Source organism: Diospyros lotus, chromosome 2 (genome assembly GCF_014633365.1).
Source record: "Diospyros lotus cultivar Yz01 chromosome 2, ASM1463336v1, whole genome shotgun sequence".
Classification (NCBI taxonomy): Eukaryota; Viridiplantae; Streptophyta; class Magnoliopsida; order Ericales; family Ebenaceae; genus Diospyros; species Diospyros lotus.
In genome coordinates this window covers 14926487-14950030 of record NC_068339.1, presented here as the reverse complement: position 1 = coordinate 14950030, position 23544 = coordinate 14926487, and the positions used below count along the sequence as shown (strand labels likewise).

Genomic DNA, 23544 nt, shown 5'->3' with positions numbered 1-23544 from the left:
ATTTGTCATTGATGCTGTTTCAAGTGTATTGCTACAAAGGAATTAACAAATGTGTATTAAAAATATGTATGCATGTATGTATGAATATAATAATATTTTTCTTACAAAATGACATTACATAGACATAAGGTTATTTAATTTTATACATCTGTTTTACTGCGGAAACTTATTTGATTCTCATCTCTTCATAATACATTTCGATTGGCATCAATTATAATTTATGGAAGAATCAGTAATTAAAATTATAAGGAACAATTATTTCTAAAAATAATTATTGTGCAAAGAAAACAAAGTAATTATCGTACAAAGTAATGAAATTGTAGTTGCCAGCATGCCTGTGGTGGGGACACATTCCTTAGAGCTGAGGGTCAAAAGATAATATGCAAATAACATTACCGTTTAATATTATGGTATCAGAATTCGACTAGTACAATCCGTATCAACCGATACCGGCCAATATAACTATGGGTTCATGAGCAAATTGAATATACCAATCTTTAAATGAATTGGTGCAGAAAAACAAAAGGCTTCCTAAAAGAGAATATTTTGACGGGGATAGGCTGAATTGGATAACTGCACAGTACACAGTGAAGCGAAAGAGTGCAATCATAAAAGACAAAAGTTGATTCACATAAATCACTGTAACGTCCTTCAGAAGACTAATACAGAGCTGGGTACTGTATTGGTTACATCCATAGTTGTAAAGCATGGCCATACCCACAGCAAAGACACCTAAGTATTGGGTAACTGATAAAGCAAAATACAATCCACAACTGATACTAAGGAACAATATCTTCTATTCAACCATTTAAGTTTGAACAGCCAACAAAGCAAACAAACTACTGCATACCCACACAAGCATCTTCAGTAGCTGATGCTTGTGGTCTTGTGCTCCTCTTTCATAACACAGCCTGCCTTCTATTCATTCACTTGCTACAGTTGACGATGAATCTTCTTCAAAATGGGCCAGAATCGTTATCCCTTTTATTTTTCACTTCGCTATATATATATATATATATATTCGCAGGAGGGGAGTTGATGACGGAAAACATGGGAAAACATTACATAACAATCTATTTATACTAGTACCGACCGACATGTATTGTCCGATGGATGGCAGAGCTTTCTCCTAGAGATGGCCTTATGCATTCTACTATATACTTCCAGTGATGTCTAGATATCCATCAGAGCATCACCAAAACAGAGGCTTGTACTCAAAAGCTCCCTTCAAGGATGCCCCACAATTGTAGCTTTTGCCTGCAAAATCCACGAAGTATACACTGTCAGGGTAGACCAATAAGGCCCCATAACCACCCATCCTTGAGAATAATTACGGGGCTTTTGTTCATTTAAGAAGATGTCATCAAAATAAGCTATTTATGTCATCCATCTAAATCCCAAGTCAAGAGCAAAATTCCTGAAGTTAAAACCAGTTTCAGATATGAAAACACGTCGCTATTGCCCACTCCACTGCTTCAAGAACCAGCATAATGTTCAAGTTTTTTGGTCGCAACAGATCCATAATTTTTAAAATCATTAAGCATATACAGCTGGAAGTGGTTGCAATGACCAATAGGGATTCAGGCTTTTCTGAGTAATGGTCAGCTAACAGAACTTAAATATCACAACAGGCAAGAAAATGTGCTCTTCATAGTTCTTCATACTTTAGAGAAGGAAAAAAGCCCATTCCAACTTGTAGTCTGAATTTGAAATAGATTCCTTATCTACACATCAAGTGTGCAAGTTCACATAGGAACATATTTATCATACTGTGCAGAGTTTCAGTGCAGGTGGATGTTTTCCAGTCAAATCTTTCTGCAATCAGCAAGAGAGGAATTCTCTCGGTGCACACAAATACTGAAATACGGAAAAGCCTTGCTCCTTCAAAGGTAGAGCTTTTCACTTGGTTAGCAATTCTTGGGGAATTAAACATAGAGGTAATTTGACCAGAAAGGGAATTATCAGCAGTGTTAATGTGTGCCCTTTATGTAATTAGAAACCAGAAACTTCAAATCATTTATTTCTTTGCTGTAGTATTACTTGGGAGGCTATGATGCAAAATCTTCAGTTCATGGGGAAGGCAATGGATTTCTCCACGTTCTCTAAAAGAGTTGTTTGATCAGTGGGATTCTTTGCCTAACAGGAAGTTCCAAAGGCATGGCTGACTCTTTTCTTTTCCATTTTGTGAACTACTTGGCTGGAAATAAACAAGTAATCTTCAACAAGCTGCCAGTTTCAGTTGAGGATACGATTGAAATTTCTCTTACTAGGCTCTCTATATGCCTTCAAGCTCAAGTGATTCATTTTCCCTACATCAATAACAATTTAATCTCCTATTGCAATCCTTTAAGAAATTTGGAGCCAATAAACAACTGTAGAAAGGTTGCTGAATGGACTTCTCCTGAAGAGGCGAGATGGAATGTGAAGAGGGCAGCTTGTGGCAAGCCTGATTTATCTGGAATAGGCGGTACATTGAGAAATAGTAATGGTGTGTTCTTATGTATGTTTTTGTGTCCTACCAAGATTAAAGATTCAAATGACTCTCAAACTCATGCAATTCTTAAAGCATTGAAATTATCTCTATCATATCATCATACAAGAAGGGTGCCGATAATCATTGGATCTGATTCTTACAACACTGTAAGTTGGGTCTGAGATGTTGAATATTTTTCCAAATCTTGGCAAATGTGGGATTCCTTATACAAGATTGGCAAGTTTGCATCAGTTTTACATTTGGCAAGGTTTCAACAGATATTCCATGAGATCAATTTTGATTGCTGATAATCAAGCTAAGACTGCAGTTAAAAGAAAAGAGGACTTTGGGGCATCAGGCATGGTTTTTGGAATAATAGATGTGATTGCATCAGTTTGGCTAGTTTTGGAGTTGGTTTCTTGCAGTAAGGCTGCTGTTAGTTAGTGGGATTAGATGTTGTTGGGTAAATTTATGGGTTGTGGTTGGTTTTGTTTGCTTCAACAAGGGACCGGCTCTGCTAAAGATAGATGCATAGAAGAAGGCAAATGTGCTTGCATGGACTTGAGGGTGATGGCCTGGTGCTGTTCTGGTTTTTTCCTGCTGTTCTGGTGCATTACACAGAATTCCTTATTCCGGTTATATTCTGTTGCTTGGTTTAGGATTTTGTTCCGGTGTATTCCTTATGCTAGTCTTCTGTTCTTTGCCTTGCTGCTTTTCGGTTTTGTTTTAGGATTTTGTTATGATAGTCTTTGGCTCTTGGTTTAGGATTTTGTCTTGTATTCCTCTTTCTGGTTATCTCTGTTTTGCTTGAATGAGAGGAACAGGGATGGGTGCTAATTAAAAAGGAATGGTGCTGCTGTTTTGTTTTTTGCTTACTGCCTCAGTGTACTAGGTTAAAGTGGGGTGTTAAGCCGTGTGTTGATCTTGAATGTTGGATTTTATATTAATAATATTAAAAAAAAAGTGTTGAACAAAATACAAACTTGCTTGGTCCAGTATTATAGGTAACACGAACAAATACAGACTTGCTTTGTTTCTTGCTTACTGCAAAAAAAAAAAAAAAAAAAGGAACAGAAATAGTTTTTTATTAAGTACTTGCCCCACATCACAGTAAAGGGGAACATAAAAAGGGTATTCAATGCATTTCAACTGGAATATGAACTCCAAAGAGTGAGGTAGAGAGTTAGTTTCTTGCAATCTTTTCCCAACTTTTCCAATATTCTTGTCAGCTAAGATCTTCCCCCCAAATATTCTCCAAAATTAAGGTAATCAAAATGAGATTAGGATTTTATGGATTATTGGGGGAACTAAATAAGGTAAATACTCAAAACCATATATGCTTATAGAGAACCAACTTCTTACTGCAAAGCAATGCAGACAGGATAGCATTAAAATTTAAAAGAAGGACCATGATGAATTGTCAGTCTTTGATACTCAAAAGAATGTCAAAACATTATAAAATAATGTATATTACCTGAAGCATTTTGGATCACTGACAGTCCTTGATTTCACTGTCATCCTCTCCAAGCAAACCAGGGACCAAATCATAGCCCAATACCACATAAGCTCTATCAAGTAGAACCAGGGGCGGATCTAGGAGTAGATCTGGGGGAGGGCTGGCCCCCAGATCCATAACCCATTTCAGCCCTCCTCCCTTGCAAATCTGGGGGAGGGCTGAATCTTGGGGGGGGGCTGCAGCCCGTGCCTGCCCCCCCCCCCCCCCCTAAATCCGCCCCTGAGTAGAACTAGGCTTTCAATGTAAGAATAAACATACAATGAACTTTCACGCGTAGCAGAAGTGCGCGTTCTCCCACGAATTCCAAGATCCTTAACTTGTTCATCATCTGGGTCATAAGACAGTAGTTTGTCATCGACTGTTACTATTAGAAGTTCACCATTCTTTTTGAATCCTAACACCATGTCTACTCCTCGCAACAATTCCATATTGAAAAGTTTAGTCCAAGAATCATCCATGCCATATTTTTCCAGCACCCAAACACTACAACACCCAATGGAAGAAGAACTTCAATAGTAGTGGAACAAAGCAAGGGATTCGCCACGTGCTGCAATAGATATTTCAAGAGAAGATTTGTGGGCTAATTTGTTCGGCAAATTCACCTCCTTAAACACCTCATCACTCGAGTCAAAAACCACAATCATAGTAGCAACCCCGCTGATCTGGGTTGAACTGGATGCAAGCCAGTGCACAGCACCACTCATCTTAGCCTGTAATAAATAGTTACACATCACGTAATGAGGCGCAACAGTAGCAATCACCCTCCAAGTACCAGTACTCAGCTCATAAAGCTCGACCTCAGGCGGAACCTTCTTGAACCCATTTCTTCCTTGAAGATAAACAATTCTCATCACCTTGTAACCATTGCTTTTGGAATCAAACCCAAATCCAAAAACAAACACATATGCACCGTGAGATTTAAAAGTGATTCCAGGCGTCGGAAGGGTAACAAATTTCCTGATAGAAGGGTTCCATAAAAACAAATCAGTTCCATAGGAGCCCCGATCATTTCCCACGCAAATCAAGCTCTTGCGTACGCAATTCAGATGAGTACTTGTCAAGGTGTAGGGAACAGGGCTCCGTAAAAGCAGGGCCATCTCCAACGCAGAGCCAGCAGCCTCCCTAAGTCAAAATTCGGAGAGTATTTCTCAAAATTTTTGCTCCAACGCTGCTCCCTACCTGTCAAGTCACTCCTCAAATTTTTGTGGGGCTTGAAATCGCTCCCTACAGTTGAGGAGCTATGTTTTGCTCCCCACATTTCTCAACGGCTCTATGGAATGTGGTGAGAGTAAACATAATTTTTTAGGTAAAATTAGAATAAGAAATGAATTATTATTTATAATATATCGGGGAGTGAGATAATAAGCGTGGTTGGAGATGCCTATTATTAACGAAAATGCGAGCGTTGTTGGAGTTGTAATCCATGTGAAGAGCTACGAATTCTCGGTTGGTGATTAGAGAGCACCAGGATTTGGAAACAGACCTGAACCGCAGCAAAGATTTCACTGGCAGTCTCTTGAGGATTTCGACCAGCAGGTCTCGAGGAAGCTGCTCTTCGCTCATTCTTTCTCTGCAGCTGCTGTATAAAAAGATGTACAGTTCGGATTTAGGGCTTTAGGGTTCCGACGGAGACAGCAGGGCCACCGGGATCTGGAAATTATTTGGAATGAAAGTCGGCGTTTGCCCCCCAGAGAGAGAGAGAGAGAGAGAGAGCGGAGAGAGCGACGTGACTAGGAAGAAGAGCGACCCTTTCGGGAGAAGGCATTTTCCTTTATTATTATACGGAGTTGCAAACCCACGCACCGCTTCTGCCGTCATTTAATAAATAAATCATCTACTATAATAATAATTAATTAATATATATCTTCAACAACATTGCACGTGCCAGGCCTTCGTCGAGATCGTCTCGTCTCGTCTCGTGGTTTGTTAGACCTTTACGCACGCCAATTCACAAGGTGTCACGGAAGATACATTACTCATGTGTTTGATGACACGTGTGTGTGAGATCAAGGGCGGATCCCCCCGGAAGGGGGTGCACTTTTAGCCTTTCTTTAAATTTGTTCTCAGATTTGTATTATTTTCTGCTATTTCTTTTATAAATTTTAACTATGTTTTTCACCTATTTTTAAGAAGAAAAAAAAAAAACATAATTTTATACTAAACAACTCCTAATTCGAATCCAATTAGCCACGTATCCTTTAGTCTCTTTCATCAACCTCTCCTTTTCACCCTTACTTCATTCAACTTCAGTTCCATCGACCTCTCCTCTTCACTATTTACTTCCTTCAGCTTTAGCTAATTGTCACCAATTGTCTCACATTTGTTGCTACCGTTACTTATCCTTCAGCTTTCTTTATTGACCTCTCATTTTTATTATTAAATTTTAAAATTATTATTTACTTAATATAATTTTACAGATGTCATAAAAACATAAAAATAAAAAACATTCTTCACAAATAAACAAATTTAAGGGTGTATTTGATTAAAATTATTTTTCATAAAAAATGTCACATCAATAAAAAAATTCACACTTGTATGTTTAATTACTTAATATTTAATATTTTTTATAAAAAAAATTCATAATACAACATATTGAAATATATTTTAACAGCCCATTTTTCATAAAAAATCACTAGGGGAGATGAAAATTATTTTTTATGAAATTAAAAAATATTTTCTTTTTTCACCTTTTTCCAATCAAACCCACCCTAAAGTTTACCAAGGAGAACCTTTTGGATGGACGGACCGCACGGTGAAGAGAGAGTGCAATCATAAAGTTGATTCACATAAATCACAGTAACATCCATTATCCTGAAGCCTAAGAAATGTTGTTACAGTGCATGGCCACACGCAGGATACCTGATATAACAATGGAGCAAAATACAATCCCACGATTGATATTACAGCAACAATATCTTCAATTCAACCATTAAACTAACAATAAAGTTTGAACTGCCAACAAACAAACAAACTACTACCCACACAAGCATCTTCAATAGCTGATGTTTGTGGTCTTCTCTTTCATTACTGAGCCTGCCTTCTTCATTCAGTACTTGCCATCGTTGATGATGAATCTTCTTCTGCTTCAAAATCAGCCAGAATTGCTTTTCCTTTTATTTTTCCCTTTGGCCATATTTGTTTGAAAGCAAAGGGAATGAGGAAGAGGGGGAGAGAGAAGGGGGGGAGACGCGGGGGGGGGGGGGGGGGGGGAGGGGAGTGGGTGGGGGGGGAATGGGTTAAGATTGAGGATGAAGAGGGAAAGCATGGGAAAACATCACAAGGATCTAAAAAATTATCCCATGGATGGCGAAGCTTTCTCCCATGGATGACCCTGTCCCTGTGCATTCTACTACATACTTTATACTTCCAGTGATGTCTGTATATTCATCAGAACATCACTGAAACAGAGAGGCTTGTACTCACGAGCTCCCTTCAAGAAGCGTTGATATAATACACATTTATACAGCAACAACTAAGTTTATCTTGACAGACAAAGAGTATGACAAACATTTTTTTTTTCTTTTTTTTTCCCCCCGGGGGGGCGGGGGGGGGGGGGGGGGGGGGGTAGGAAGGAGAGGGGGGAGATGGGGAGGTAGCCAATAACATTAGGCTTTGAATTGCACACCTTGCGGTTCCACTGGTCGGGTAGATTTGCGAACTGATGATGGCCCACCAAGTGCATGGTAGAACCCCACAAAGATAATTTGTAGGAACCAGGCATATATCTGCTCTCCCTTGGCTAGCTCTTCACTGATTCTGGAGTTACTCGACCGCTGCTCCCTTCATGAGCATTGATTCCAGTAACGGGCATGGATTGATGAGCAAAATCTAGCAACAGTTTCCGCTGGAGTTCATCAGTGTGTGGAAGACTGGCACGGAGAAGTTCGACCGGCATTTCTCTGCTTATGGCTCTTGCAGCCTCAGAACTAAAAATCTCAGTGGTTGGCTGGGACTGTGCGTATATGGACTGCACTATGCTATCATATTTACTAACACAGTACTTGGTCAGAAGAGTGAAAAAAGCATCGAAAGAGGCCTGCCACAGGGCAGGATTAGGTGTGCTACAATTGCTAGCACCATGAGGACCAGTTAAGAGTTGAGTTGCCCTCTCCAGAACAGATTTTAGAATAACCGAGGCCCCATCTCCAGCAGGGCTACCAAGGGGGCGGAGCGGTGGCTGCTCTGACGAACACACTACTGCAGCAAGACATGCACTAAGGGCATTAAGATCCATGCCATTAATGCAAGTGGAAACTGTCTTCGCGAGATCAGTAATTGTCTCAGCTGCTCCCACGTCGGAGGGCAGACCACCAAACAAAAACCTCAAATGACGAAAGATAGCCATGCAAACTATTCGAGCAAGGTCACTGCCTGGGAAGAGAAGCTGGAGGTACCTAGAAAGGAGCTTTCGACCCTTGGGAAGTGAAACTAACCGTAAAAACACAATATCATCCTTGAAGTCCAGCCCAACTGGGTTCCCACTTTTTCCAAGTGGGTCAACAAGCTGAAGTGAGGCTGCCAAGCCTTCCAGGAGGACTTGCCGTCTCCTTCTAAGCTGAGTCCCACCATCTTGTGGCTGACTAAATTGTAGAAGCCGGTCAATGTCATCTACATCGAGAAGAAGACAAAGGCCATCTTCGATCATGATTCGTGCTGCCAGCATCGGTTCCTGTTCCAGTGGCTTCTCAGAAACCTGCTCAGAATTGCCATTGCCAAGAGCAGAGGAAGGAGGGTCAACTTCAAGTAGAGGACTAGGCCTGCGTATGGAGGAGAAAGAGAGCCTCCCAAGCGCATCAACATGGAGATGAGGATGCGATTCTGCACTGTTACGGGATCGAGAAGTAACCTCCTTTGGGTGGACAGGGCAGAAACGGCGCTTGGAACCCAATTCAGCAGCCTTTTTTGCAAGACGAGCTTGGTGATAGTAATCATATACGTATGGATCGTTGCCATGTGTGGCTGCATGCTGCATTCTGAGAATACTCTCTATCTCTTCAGCTGTCATATATTTTGACCTAAACTGTGGGTAACAGTTATCAGTCTTCTGGTCATTAGAATCAGAGCCTTGTGGAATAGATCGCATATTCTGTCTAACCCTTTGTGAAGATTTAAGTCTTTGATCTCTCATATCTGCCCATCCATATTTACCCAAATGAGAGGGAATAGAAGGAAGGGCATTAAACACTTGTGATTGCAATGCTGAGAAATGAGCTAGAGATGGCTGAACTGGAAGATGCATCCTTTGCTGTTGGAGCTGCTGTTGGGTTGGTATTAACTGTGTTGACAATAGTCCTTTCTGGTGAGGGAACTGTTGTCGGAATCTATTGTTTAAGAGGTTGGACTGATCACCATGAAACAAACCAGCGTGGCTGGCCCAGTGGTTTTGTGTTAGGCTACTAATAGAAAGACCAGGAGGGTTTACCTGACCCATATTTCCACCATAATGCACCCCATGATGCAAGCCAGCTAAGTGTAGATTAGAGCTAGACAAAGGAGAGTTTGGGGCAGAAAAGGGCATCTGATGACCACCAGTGATAGATGAAATATTTAGGTGCTGCGAATGGTTGCGGGGTGAAGCTTGTTGAGATCTGCCACCAGGCGGAGGGAATGATGTGAAAGATGATTTGGGTACAAAAATAGGTTCACTGGAAAAGTGAGGTTGCTTTTGTTGCTGCTGAGGGTATGAAGATGTTCTGTACAAGGGAGGTTCACTGGAAAAGTGTTGCTCCTGTTGCTGCTGAGGATATGATGATGCTCTGTACAAGGGTGGCTCGCTGGAAAAGTGCTGCTGCGGTTGCTCCTGGGGATATGATGATGTTCGGCCCAAGGGTTTTGCTTCCATAAGATGGAGTGAAGATGAATGTGGCTGTGATGACCATCTCTTACCCTCCTGACAATTTTCTGTGTCAAACATATGTTGATCTAACCAGTCAGGGAAATCTGCCTCCTGTTGCCATTCAGTGACTGATGAACCTGCAGGAAATTTCAATTATGGAAGCGTAAGGGAATTGGCCCAAGGAACTAGAAAAAAAGATGTAACCATGGAAATCATCTTTATGGATTTCAAAGTGAATTAGAAACAACCATATCACCAGATAACATCAACAAATGAATTACAATTGCACTTGATAAAAGTTCAGATGGTTAATACTAATAATCATAATCCTGCATAATATTGTACTCATTATTTGTTTCTTGTGCTTGGCTACAGGGAGACCCCATAGAGTTTCTTATCTGACACTAATATTCAATTTACATCACATGAACATACTCGGGCTAAATATTCCATTGTCAGAAAGACCAAAAGACACCTTAAGATTTCCTCTAACCTATTAGAAAATGCCACAAAATTGGTGATCCAAATAAAAAATCATAATGCCTGGCGCTATGAAGGACACTAAGCCATAACTTGTGAACAATTTTAAAAGGCAATGCCACAATAGCTACAAGAAACTTAATGGAGAAGAACAGCCTCGAGTTCATGGGCATTATCACAGCACAGCATTCAGAGTTGAGCAGGTAACACCTCACATGGTCAGGAATCTACTTGATTCTTGGAAAATACCCTACCATATGTTCGTGATAGCCAAAGGCTGGGTAACAGCCTTGCATATCCAGATATGGTGTACACAGAATGAGAGAAACAACTGATATTTTTATGTAATAGAACTCTGTTAGTAGCTTGAAAGGATCTGCACCTGTCTTCTAGTAATTCATTTGAGGGGATTTCTCTCCATTCACATAATTTCATAGATCCAGGAGGGAATTAGACAATTGGCATGTAGGAGGACAGGTGCCTTCTTGTTGACTTTGGAAATTCTGTGTGTATAGTCACTATAGTCTATTGCAGCAGTCTCTTGTATTTCCTTTTAACACCACCTCTCACTAAATGGATGTCATCCTCTCCAAGCCCGTTTATGTAACTCACTTGAAAAAAGAAGGCTTAATGCATTTTTGTCCCTGGACTAATCAAAAAAATGGCTTTAAGGACCTCTACTAAAAAGTGCTCACTATTCATCCCTGGATCAAATTAATGTTTACACTTTTCGTCCCTAACTTAACAGTCGTTAAAAGAGGCGTTAAATTTACCTCATCAGCACTGCCACGTCACTCATATTATCCTTGTCAGCACTACCACATCACCACATATATATACACACATATATATACACACATACATATATATATATGTATATACACAGCACACCAGCCATGGCCGCCGCCGCCACAATTGGGCTCCCCGACCACGACCATGGGAAGGATGGGTTCCCTGACCCAGCCGTGGCTAGGTCCGGGAAACCAGCGATTGGGCGGTTGGGGGTCAAGGAACCCAGGGTTCCCCACTGGGGGCCATGGCCGCAGCCATGGCTAGGCTCCCCGACCATGGCGGCAGCCAGCTGTTGGGGGTCGGGGAACCCCCGAACCTTGGTCCCTGACCCCCAACCGTTCCTCGACCACCGGGGGTCAGGGAACAGATCTGGGCAAGATAGAGAGAGAGGGGGTGTAAAGGATTTTGAGCATAATAGAATAATGCTGGGTTTTTTATCTTTCTGATGGCGCTAGTGAGTGTTGTGCGTGTTTGCGTATAAGGATTATGTTCCCATCAGATGCGTTCTTGTGGTTGGAGAACAGATTCAAGGTTGATTTTTCAATTTTTGACTTTCCCGCCCACGCGAGAGTTGAATATGCAGACGCGTTTCTACGTTTGTGGGTTTCATGTTTGTTCCCAGAGGGATTTCCTTATTCTGGTGGTCTATCTCGATAATCTTTAAGGGTTTCCTACTTCATTCTTGCTCAATGGGCCCAACTCGTGGCGACCAGTCTCTATTTTCGCGATTTTTAGAAGCTAAAATGGGGTGGGTGTCAATCGATTTGGTCTCCTGGATCTGTTACATATTTTAACCCATCTCCTTGATGGTGTGTGAAAAGAAATCGAAGGGGGCATTAAAGTCGGTTGGCCTTGGTCGGGGAGCCCAGCTATAGCCGCGGCCATGGCTGGTGTGCTCTGTGTATGTGTGTGTGTGTATATATATATATGTATGTGTGTATATATGTGTGGTGATGTGACAGTGCTGACAAGGATAATAGGAGTAACGTGGCAGTGCTAACGAGGCAAATTTAACGCCTCTTTTAACGACTGTTAAGTTAGGGACAAAAAGTGTACCAATAAATTTGATCTAGGGATGAATAGTGGGCACTTTTTAGTAGAGGTCCTTAAAGCTATTTTTTTGATTAGTTCAGAGACGAAAAAATGCATTAAGCCAAAAAAGAACAAGACAGAAAAAAGCACTCACATAATACCCTCTCTAAACTAGATAGGTTAAATATAAGACATGTCCATATGCATACTGCACATGTCTGTGTAGAAGGAAACCTATCTAATCACCTGTGTGGCTGTGCCACAACCCTCAATGATAGACCTATTTTGTTCAAGACTATGCAAGAATATCAGGCCCAAGAACTTAGATAAATTTACTTTGTGCATGCAGAGGAAAAACAAATTGCTATATATCATTTGTGTGCCAAGGCAATTTGAATAATCAGTTTGAATCAGTAATGTGCTTGTGGAGGTATTATAGGATTGCCTCAGAAAATGTGTAAAGTCAATCCACATTTTTCCTTATATCCATACTGAGAATTATGAGAAACTATAAAAAGTCGTATTGTTTAAGTCTTAAGAATTCATCCTCCAGCAGGAAGGGTTTCCTTGACAAGTAGGGACCTAAAAAACCCTTGCCATAATGCACACCATTCATTCTGATGGAAGGACGTAGGACAATGCTTAATGCATAAAAAAACAACAATCGCAAGCATTAATCCTACTAGGAGTCAGTACAAGAATTCTAGAATCTAAATCTCTAGTCATCTCTATCCATGGTCACATCCTATTTAGGGGATTCCCACCAAATTTTCTTTGGTCTTCCTTTCCCTCTTCTGCTACAAACTTCTTCCATTTCATCTGCTCACCTCACAAGTGTCTCAGTCTTCTTCTCACATGTACAAACCATCTAAATTAAATCTCTAGCATCTTATCTTCAATAGGTGTCACTTTAACCTTTCTACATATAATCTTGTTTCTTACTTTGTCATTTCTTGTAAGGCAGAAAAGATAAGTCTTATAGCCGTACAACAATACTCAAATGTTTATGCACCTGGAAAAGACATCTGAAACCAACTTACACAAGTGATTCAGTATGACTGGAGAACCAAGAAAAACAAAATTCAGTATGATTTGAACACGTGTATAGCCAGTCACCTCAGATGCTTCTATGAACTGAGTCTGGATTCATGTATGATGGGACAAACAAAATGCCATAAAAAAATGGAATCAGCTCTCTCTTTGACTCGTGAATAAAGTACAGACAATATCAAAGACTTTATCCTGCGTATCATTCAGTTAGTCTCAACTATGTGGTCTTTAGGTTGAATGCTCCCTCTATCATGATGACAGGGTAGTCTAAATATGAAACAAAGCCACCACTCACCTCACAAGGAAAAAAAGAAAAAAAAGCTATTAAGCATTCTGGACAGCCTGATTACATTGATCAAGATGTGATCATCACAACTCTTCCTGCTCATTTTCTGTTTCAAAAAATTGATTTGGTTTCTTTAACACATATAACTTCATTCTGAACCGAACACCACACAACGATAGGACATCGCTCTGATGACAGTTCCCCAAAATCAATGATTAGGGTCAGCTCAAGATTAGGCCCCGGATATTTCCTTTTGAAATACAATTTATTTTGAACGTATGCATGTATTTGTGGTTCCAAAAAAATACACTGAGCAGGAAATGCCCTCCCAGAGAAGGAAGCCTCATGCACTGGGAATGCTGTTTATATCTAATGCTTTTATTTTATAATTGATTTTCCTTTTTTATTTTGTTAACTTACAAAGTGGTTCTAATTCGTTTAAGCAGTAAGTATACAACCCAGATGTCCTGGACTTGTGTCTCGGTTGAACATAAGGTCTTTCACCTTTACAACAAGTAAAAAGTAATGGGATATGTTTGGAAGTTTGTGTGACACATATACTTGTAAAACTGGCATGGAGTTAGAAATGCCCAACAGGCGTCATGGTTGAACACGACATTTGACACAATATGGCATCTCCATACATGCGTCTGTGCTACAGGATCCACAAATATTTAATTTCCTTACTGTTTGTAGATAAAGAGAATTCTGCCCCATGCCAAACCTTTACATATACAATGTAGTCTCGGATAGCAAAAGAGCAACCCAAGGTCAAGATCTTAATTACTTTAAATCAAAGAAATAAATAAAAATGAAGACAGACAATATATGAACAAACCACAAGGTTCATTCCCCTACTATAAGATATATTGCAGCGGAGACTTACTTTCCCTTGAAATTGACCCAGATCCTCTATCACCAATTACCCCAGGATGCCTTGGTCCAGTAACAACTTTGTTTAACTGCAAAGGAGAGCAACTATCTTATTAACTGCAAGAAGAAAACACAATCTTAAAATAATATGAATGATTCAGCTGCTGCTGGAACTATGATGATGATGGTGACGGTGATAGTCACAATCATGATGATAACCAACCACTAGAGACTTGACTTAATTATACCACATCATAAAGCACTTGAAATCTAGATTACCAGTAAGCATGAAATTTCAATTATGCAGATAAGAAATTAGGTATTATTTGACATATAATAGCTTTTTCAAAGGGGAACAAAGGAAAGGCTAGGGAGTGCTTTCACTCTATAACATAACAGATTACAATTTGTTAAATTTGCACATCCATAATTTGACATCCTAGCTGATTATACACCATCTTGGATTTCTTTAATTGGAGTTAAGGGCTGCAAAAGCATAAGCAGCTAAGGCCCATCCAATACAAAGTTCATTCAAGTTCCTCATGGCTGAAGCTGAACATTCCCTTATACTTGTTTTATCAATGAACTGATACCAGGCCTGTAAAATTTTCTGGTTCATACAATTCTCATATTATGTGGCACAACATTAGAATTTTCATAATAATAGATGAAATAAAATATCAGTTTTCAGTTTTCCATCAGAGCATCTTTAATGTTGCATTCAAATTCGAAACCCTAGGGTCTAGAACAGGGACAAAGCTTCCTGGTCTCATTAAATTGGCTGCACAGAAAACCTTAAGCTATAAGAGCTTAAAACACCGGTAGTCTTTCATGACAACTGTCGTTAACTACGTGACCTCAAACTTCTCAAGAAACAATCTTTCTTTTGCAGAGCTCCCTCAATGACTTGATTTTATTGTGCACCACATTTTCCGTTTCTCTTGCAGTTAATGTATTACATAAAAGAAATAACCCCTCTATATCTCAAGGAAGAACGGTATAACTTATTGAGAGACAAAGTGGGCATGACCAGGCAGGAGGATAAATTGATCTATATGTTTATTCACTTTTTGGATTACAAATATACTAATGTTTTGCTATAACAGTAAGGAAAAGAAGTGTGAAAAATACTTTCCCGATACCTATCTGAAGATATTTTATTCCAAAGAAAGTGATAATACACCTTTTTGTATATAGATATCATCCCTTTGAGGCTTAGTAATATTTTTCTTACGGACAAACAAGCTAAAATTAGACTGGTTTGGAGGTTTTGAGAATAAGAAGCATACATGAGAGATTAAAAGGTATAATAATTAGTTTGGATCTAATATTTGATTTTTAATGCTTTTGATGCTTGTGTAGTTTTCAGGAGATTAGAAGATGACTGTGGCATCTAATTCCAAATGCTGGTGTTTATGCCTAAATAGAACTAGCCAAACTATGCCACCTATGCTTAAGGAAAATTCTTTTATTAGCAAATCTTCAGCCCTAGCAAGCTCAAGAAGATTCAGGGAGCCTAACCTAGAGGTTTATGCTCACACCAACAATTGTGCCAAAATTTTACTCCTACCCATACTTGACAATAAATGAGAAATGTTTTTGTTGTAAATCGCTTGAATTAGATTAGCTTGTATATCTTAAGAGAGTTGTTTTTCCTTTCTGCTGTTAAGCATTTGTATATCACTTGTTTTATTCTAGAAGGTTTGTTTCTAGAATGGTTAGTTAGTAAATTTGTTAATCGGTTAGTTAGTTGTAACTGCCGATAGATTGTTTTTTTATAGCATTCTGTTACCGCCTCTGTGTTGTATAAATAGAGGTCGGGTGTTAGCTTTAGGGGATGCTTTTTATTCTGTCTTGGGAAGAGAGTAAGAGAGGAGTATGCGCTGGTTTCTACTGGAATACTTAGAGGGTATATCTTTGTAGTTTGGTAGGGAAAACTCTAAGCAATTCTATGTATAAGGCTAGAGAGATAGATTAGTGCATGTAATCCTTTCAAGTTCATTCAAGATAGTGAAGATAAAAGTGCCTAGGGCAGTCTGGATGTAGGTCTTGCAAAAGACCGAACCAGGATAAAATTCTTGGTGTTCTTGATTGTTTGGTTGTTGATTTGTTTTCTGATTTATCGAAAATCTTGTGTGTGTTTCGAGTGAGTGATTCAGGGAGTGTTTCGGTCGTGAATTAGAGTGTGATTGAGTGATTCGGAGCTGGGAATTATTCCAACAACTTGGTATCAGAGCCTTCAATCTCAATGGCATTCAAGATTCATCAAGAAACCTCAGGAGGTAGAATCAGATACTCAAAACCCGATGGCACCAACTGCAGCAAGATACGACATCAACAAATTCAATGGGACCAACGACTTCGGCCTATGGAGGATCAAGATGGAAGCTTTCCTTTGCAGTCAAGGCTTAGAAGGGGCGCTGGAATCAGAGGTAATCGAGATATCAACTGAAAGCACGACACCAGTTCTAACTACCGCGCAGAAGGAGGCTCAGGCGGAGATCAAGAAAAAGGCATACAGTCTTTTGATCCTGAGTCTTGGAGACAAAGTTTTAAGGGAGGTATCGAAGTTAAAGTCGACGATAGAAATCTGGAAAAGGCTGGAAGATCTCTACCTCAAGAAGACTCTATCCAGTCGGTTATTCCTAAAAGCCAGGTTCTTTAATCTTAAAATGCATGACAATCAAAAATTGCAAGAGCATTTAGATTACTATAACAAACTATGTTTAGATTTAGAAAACATAGATGTGAAATATGATGACGAAGACAAGGCCCTAGTTCTTCTATATTCATTACCGAAGTCCTATGAAAACTTTGTGGATATTCTCCAACACGGTAGAGATAAACTTTCTTTAGAAGATGTTATAGGGGCTCTAAACTCTAAAGAATTAAGAATCAGGATGGACAGTAAACCTAACTCTAGTGAGGCCTTCACAGTAAGATCAAGAAGCACTAAAAAGGATTGTAAAAATAAGGGAAAGTCAGGGTCTAAATCTAGGAATGGGAAAGGACCAAACAAGTGTTACTACTATCAGCAAGAAGGCCATATTAAGAGGCTGTGTCCTAAGAGGAAAAAGGATTTAGCAGAAAAGGAGAGTTCAGGAGGAGGGGCAAACTTTTGTGATAATGGCTATGATAGTTCTGAAGCTTTAGTTGTGAGTGAAAGCGTTGTAAGCCAAGAATGGGTTTTAAATTCTGGCTGCTCTTTTCACATGACTCCTAATCGTCACTGGCTGCAAAACTTTAAGAACTTTAATGGAGGTAAGGTCTTACTAGGTAATGACCATGAATGTGAGGTAAAAGGGATAGAAGACATTAGGCTAAAGCTGCATGATGGCTCTCTTAAAACCCTCACAGCCGTTAGATATATTCCAGAATTAAAGAGAAACTTGGTTTCTCTTGGGGAGCTGGATAGAAATGGCTTAAAGTTTAAAGGTGAAGAAGGAGTAGTTAAAATAACTAAAGGGTCCTTGGTATGTATGAAGGCAAAGCTAAGAAATGGAATTTATTTTTTGCAGGCTACCACAATATGTGGGGAAACCGCAGCCATAAGTCCTATAGCCAAATCTAAGGAAACTCTATGGCATTTATGGATGGCTCATATCAGTGAGCAGGGCCTTAAAGAGATTTCAAAGCAAGGTATATTGGATTTAGGACAGACCATAGGTATAGGCAAGTGTGAGTCTTGTATATATGGTAAGGCAACAAAAGTAAAATTCAGTAAAAATGCTATACATTCATCAAAAGAACCCCTAGACTATATCCACTCAAATTTATGGGTCCAGCTCAAACTGAATCCCATGGTGGCTCAAGATTTTTCCTATCAATAATAGATGATTTCTCTAGGATGCTATGGGTATATGTCCTAAAGTCAAAAGATAACACATTTGAATCATTTAGGGCATGGAAGGCTATGGTGGAAAACCAAAAAGGCAAGAAAATCAAAGTTACAAGAACCAATAACGGGTTAGAATTTTGTAATAAGGATTTCAATCAGATGTGTAAGGAATGAGGGATTATTAGACACCTAACTGCACCCGGTAATCCTAGGCAAAATGGTGTTGCAGAAAGGATGAATAGAACCCTTTTAGAAAGGGTTAGATGCATGCTAAACTATGCAAAATTGTCTAAAGAATTTTGGGGAGAAGCTGTATCAACAGCAGCCCATGTTATAAATAGATCCCCATCTACAGCTATAAATTTCTTAACTCCATATGAAAGGTGGACAAGCCATAAGCCAAACCTTGATCACCTTAGAGTGTTCGGATGCCTTGCCTATGCCCATGTAAAGCAAGGAAAACTTCAGCCTAGGGCCAAAAAATGCTTGTTTATAGGATATCCATCTGGAGTCAAAGGTTATAAACTATAGAATTTGGAATCTGAAGGTCAAAGGATTATAATAACTAGGGATGTAACATTTGATGAGAATTCTGCTATGAATGAAAATGAAGATAAAATTCATCTAGATAAGAGTCAAAATAGAGTTTTAGTTCCAGTAGAACTCTCAGAAAACTCTCCAGGTTTGCCTCAAGATTTCTCAGAAGCTGAGTTTGATTCTTCAAATCCTAGTCTTAATCCAGATCCTAAAGATAACCATAACCATGAATCATCTCAATTTGAAGGAGATGAAGATGACAGTGAGGTAGACTCTAGTATAGAAGATCAACCTAATAGGGATAGATATAGTGTGGCTAGGGACCGACGGCCTAGAGCCCGTAGGCCACCTCAAAGATATGGCTACTCAGATTTAGAGCCTATGCCCTAATTAGTGCATCTGAAATAGCAAGTGAAGAACCTTTGTCATATGAGCAAGCAGTGTCTTCCAAGGATGCTGATAAGTGGATAGATAAGTGGATAGAAGCTATGCAGTCTGAGATAAATTCCCTTTAAGAAAAACCAGACTTGGGAGCTGGTGGAGAGGCCTAAAGGGCAGCGAGTAGTTGGCTGCAAATGGCTGTTTAAAATCAAGGAAGGGGGTGGAGATAATCCTAAGCCAAGGTTCAAAGCTAGGCTAGTTGCTAGAGGTTTTACTCAAGTCCCAGGAATAGATTTTAATGAAGTTTTTTCTCCTGTAGTAAGGCACTCTTCTATAAGAATTTTGCTGGCCATCATAGCTAAATTGAATCTTCATTTAGAGCAGTTGAATGTTACAACTGCCTTCCTTCATGGAGACCTTGAAGAGAGAATTTTCATGGACCAACCTAAGGGGTTTGAAGCTAAGGGAGAGGTGGAGAAAGTGTGCCTCCTTAAAAAGTCATTGTATGGACTCAAACAGTCCCCAAGACAATGGTACTGAAAATTTGATTCGGTTATGATAAATCAAGGTTATCTAAGGAGTTCCTATGATTGTTGCATATATTTTAAACATGTCTCACCTAGTATTTCTATCTACCTATTGCTATATGTGGATGACATGCTTATTGCAAGTCAATCCACTAAAGAAATCCAGCTTCTCAAGCAAAGGCTGAAAGCTGAATTTGAGATGAAGGAATTGGGTGAAGCAAAGAAAATTCTAGGGATGGAGATTTCTAGGGATAAGCAACATGGAAAAATTTATCTATCTCAAAGAACATACTTAGCAAAACTGTTATCAAGATTTGGAATGTCAACTGCAAAGGCTGTTAAAGTGCCTTTTGCATCTCATTTCAAACTGTCTTCAGAACAGTCCCCAAAGGATGATGAGAATAGAAAGGAGATGGCCAATATCCCATACTCAAGTGCTGTAGGCAGCTTAATGTATGGAATGGTTTGCACCAGACCTGACTTGGCTCATGGAATGAGCGTTATAAGTCGATTTATGGCTAATCCGGGAAAGCCCCACTGGTTAGCTGTAAAATGGATGTGTAGATATCTTAGAGGATCAATTAATTATGCTTTGTCCTATAGTGGTGAAAGTCTAGAAGATCATCCTATTATCCTAGGGTATGTAGATGCAGATTATGCTGCAGATGTTGATAAAAGAAGGTCCACAACAGGCTATGTGTTTAGGTTATGGGACTCTACTATTAGTTGGAAATCAAGTCTCCAACATGTGGTAGCATTATCAACTACCGAAGCAGAATATATAGCCCTTTCGGATGCTTTTAAAGAGACTTTGTGGCTAAAAGGATTAGTAGGAGAGATTCTAGGTGTAGATGTTAAGACTACTTTGATGTGTGATAGTCAAAGTGCAATCCACTTATCTAAAAACCAAGCACATCATGAAAGAACAAAGCATATAGATATAAGATATCATTTTATCAGACAAGTTATTGAAAATAAAACTGTTATTCTAACCAAAGTTTCAGGTGAGGAAAATGCAGCAGATATCTTTACAAAGGTTGTTCATGTTTCAAAATTAAAGCATTGCTTGAATATTTTAAAACTGATTCCATCAGATTGGCAGCAGAATCAAAGCAACATATGAAGATACGGGCAGCAGAAGAAGATCTCTTGAGGAAGCAAATCAAATCAAGTGGGTGGAGAATTTGTTGTAAATCACTTGAATTAGATTAGCTTGTATATCTTAAGAGAGTTGTTTTTCCTTTCTTCTGTTAAGCATTGGTATATCACTTGTTTTATTCTAGAAGGTTTGTTTCTAGAATGGTTAGTTAGTAAATTTGTTAATCGGTTAGTTAGTTGTAACTGCCGATAGATTGTTTTTTGATAGCATTCTGTTACTGCCTCTATGTTGTATAAATAGAGGTCGGGTGTTAGCTTTAGGGGATGCTTTTTATTCTGTCTTGGGAAGAGAGAAAGAGAGGAGTATGCGCTGGTTTCTACTGGAATACTTAGAGGGTATATCTTTGTAGTTTGGTAGGGAAAACTCTCAGCAGTTCTGTGTATAAGGCTGGAGAGATAGATTAGTGCATGTAATCCTTTCAAGTTCATTCAAGATAGTGAAGATAAAAGTGCCTAAGGCAATCTGGATGTAGGTCATGCAAAAGACCGAACCAGGATAAAATTCTTGGTGTTCTTGATTGTTTGGTTGTTGATCTGTTTTCTGATTTATCGAAAATCTTGTGTGTGTTTCGAGTGAGTGATTCAGGGAGTGTTTCGATCGTGAATTAGAGTGTGATTGAGTGATTCGGAGCTGGGAATTATTCCAACAGTTTTGCAACAAGGTCCCAAAAAATTGGTCGGGTTAGAGCATCCATAAACATGACGAACAAAAATGGGGTAAAGGGGTCCCTTGGCCCAAGGCCTCTAAAGGGGTGGGTTGAAAAAGCCTTTTGGGAATTCTACCCCCTTCCCAAGAAACAGAAACTAAACTTTAGATGCACAAAAGCATCCATCTTCTCCTCAGGCAAAACCTCATCCTTTCCATGACATATCAAACCTTGCATTAATAAGTAACAGTTAACCAAATAAAAATTGGATGGAATTACACTTCAACAAACTCCTCTACAGTTAAACAGAAGTATCCATCTTATAAGTAACAGTTATAAGACAGAATAGTTTTCACTAATTTCGATCAAAATCCTAACAGCAGCAATGCAAAATTCCAGATCTTTTTTCTTGTTAGTGTGCTCCACATTCCAAACTAACAAAAGATAAGTTCTTCACTATGGACTGATGTGAAAGTTCCTTGAACACATTATCCAAACTGAGGTTAAACATCAGTAAACTTTGCCAAAAATCACTCTTCACAGTTTTGATACACAACTAATGTTACACTTCCATTAATTAGATCTGACTAAGACAAAATTCCTCATTCAAGACTTGACTCCCACGCTCATCCACCACAAACAATGTGCTGATCTAAAACTCTCTCAGCCAGTCCCTCCCATTTTCTAAGCATCTGAAAACATCATCATCCTGTCTGTCATTCTATCCCTTCATCTCACTTCCTTATTTTCTCCCTCTCTCCATCTATGTCTCCCTTCATCTCAACTCCTCCATCTACCCGTCTCTGCCTCTTTTGTATCTGGCCTCTTTTGTATCTGGACTTGCCTCTCATTTATACACTTTCTTCTATATTTTGAAGGCACAAGCATCACTGTCAGTAACTATTGTCAGGCCCCAACCACTTCAAATCTAATTCTCTCCAAAAGGCTACCCCCCCCCCCCCAACCCAAAAAAAGGGGTGCCCCATACACACATAATGATAGTGTTGAATTGTTAACCTTCATTTCATCTAAAAACTTAAGCTAGTAGATAACGGGTGAACTTTATCTTTTATATTACTATTTTAACTCTCAACATGCCCCCTCAACTTTGGTCAGGCTTCACTAAATAATTAGTCCAAACACATGCAACAATTTAAATATCGGGTTAGTAGTTAGGTTTTGAACTCAGGATCTTTGCCTACTTTGATACCATATCGAATTGTTAATCACCATCTCATTTAAAAACTTAAGCTATTACATAGAGAGTTAACTTTATCTTTTACATTATCAATAATTTATATTCTCAACAGATAATATAATATGCTGGTAGCCATATTTTCTTTTCAGAGTGGATACAAGATTTTTCTTGCAATTTTCTGTAAGTGGGTTATGAGTTAAATATAAACAAATTTAGCCACACCAAACATGTGTTCAGGTGCTAGCAGCACTTTTGAATGTTCAATTTGTGGAAAGACTACAAAATCTGTTGCTAAATTGGAAAAACATGGGTTTTTACAAGTTCGAATATAATTACCAGTTAGTGCATAAAGATCATATACCATGGCAAGGGCACACTTGATGCAAATCAATAATGTTAAAATCTCATAATATCCCAGGGTGATATACAAGGTGGCTACTGAATTCAAAAGGTTAGAGGAAGAAGTTCATAATCTAAATAGATGCTGTCAACTAAAGAATCCCTTGCATCCCAAGTCATCCGATGGCATAAGTTACAGTCAAACAGAAAACATCCTTTCATCAAAGAATAGAAAGGCAAAAACTAGAGTAAGTGAAAACTCCCTTGATAAAGCTTCTTGGAACCTTCTGCATAGTGAGATTATTAGAATAGAGCCATTTTCACAAGAACCCCTTGTTATCTTAGGTCTGTACTTGTTGCACCACATAAAGATATGCAACACCTCGATACAAATTGTTTAGCTCCATATTAATTCAAAAGGGAGGGCAGATGTGGAAAGATTGTTAGATCGAATAGGGGCAAATGATATGAGAAAAGATTCTATTGTTGTTGCTGATGGTTGGAGTAACCCCAATAATAGCATGCTGGATTGTAGCCCTACTTTTCTCAAACTAGTGAATTATTCAGAGAATAAAAGGATA

The 23544-nt window shown here is 39.2% G+C and overlaps 1 protein-coding gene and 1 long non-coding RNA gene across 2 annotated transcripts in view; both read right to left on the bottom strand.

Annotated features, from left to right (window-relative positions):
- Nucleotides 1-609: 609 nt before the first annotated feature.
- On the bottom strand, nt 610-5318 carry LOC127795950 (uncharacterized). The gene is made up of 2 exons (XR_008021895.1): nt 3948-5318; nt 610-1257 (listed from the first exon to the last, which is right to left on the bottom strand). It is a non-coding gene; the product is annotated as an uncharacterized LOC127795950 (long non-coding RNA).
- Nucleotides 5319-6753: 1435 nt separating this feature from the next.
- Nucleotides 6754-23544, bottom strand: part of LOC127794248 (protein PAT1 homolog 1-like) — a 39561-nt gene continuing 22770 nt past the window's right edge. Inside the window, exons 4-5 of the mRNA XM_052325193.1 lie at nt 14352-14427; nt 6754-9962 (exon numbers count right to left, since the gene is read on the bottom strand). Of these exons, the coding sequence (XP_052181153.1) occupies nt 7729-9962; nt 14352-14427 (2310 nt within the window). The 3' untranslated portion in view covers nt 6754-7728. The remainder of the gene's footprint in view (nt 9963-14351; nt 14428-23544) is intronic.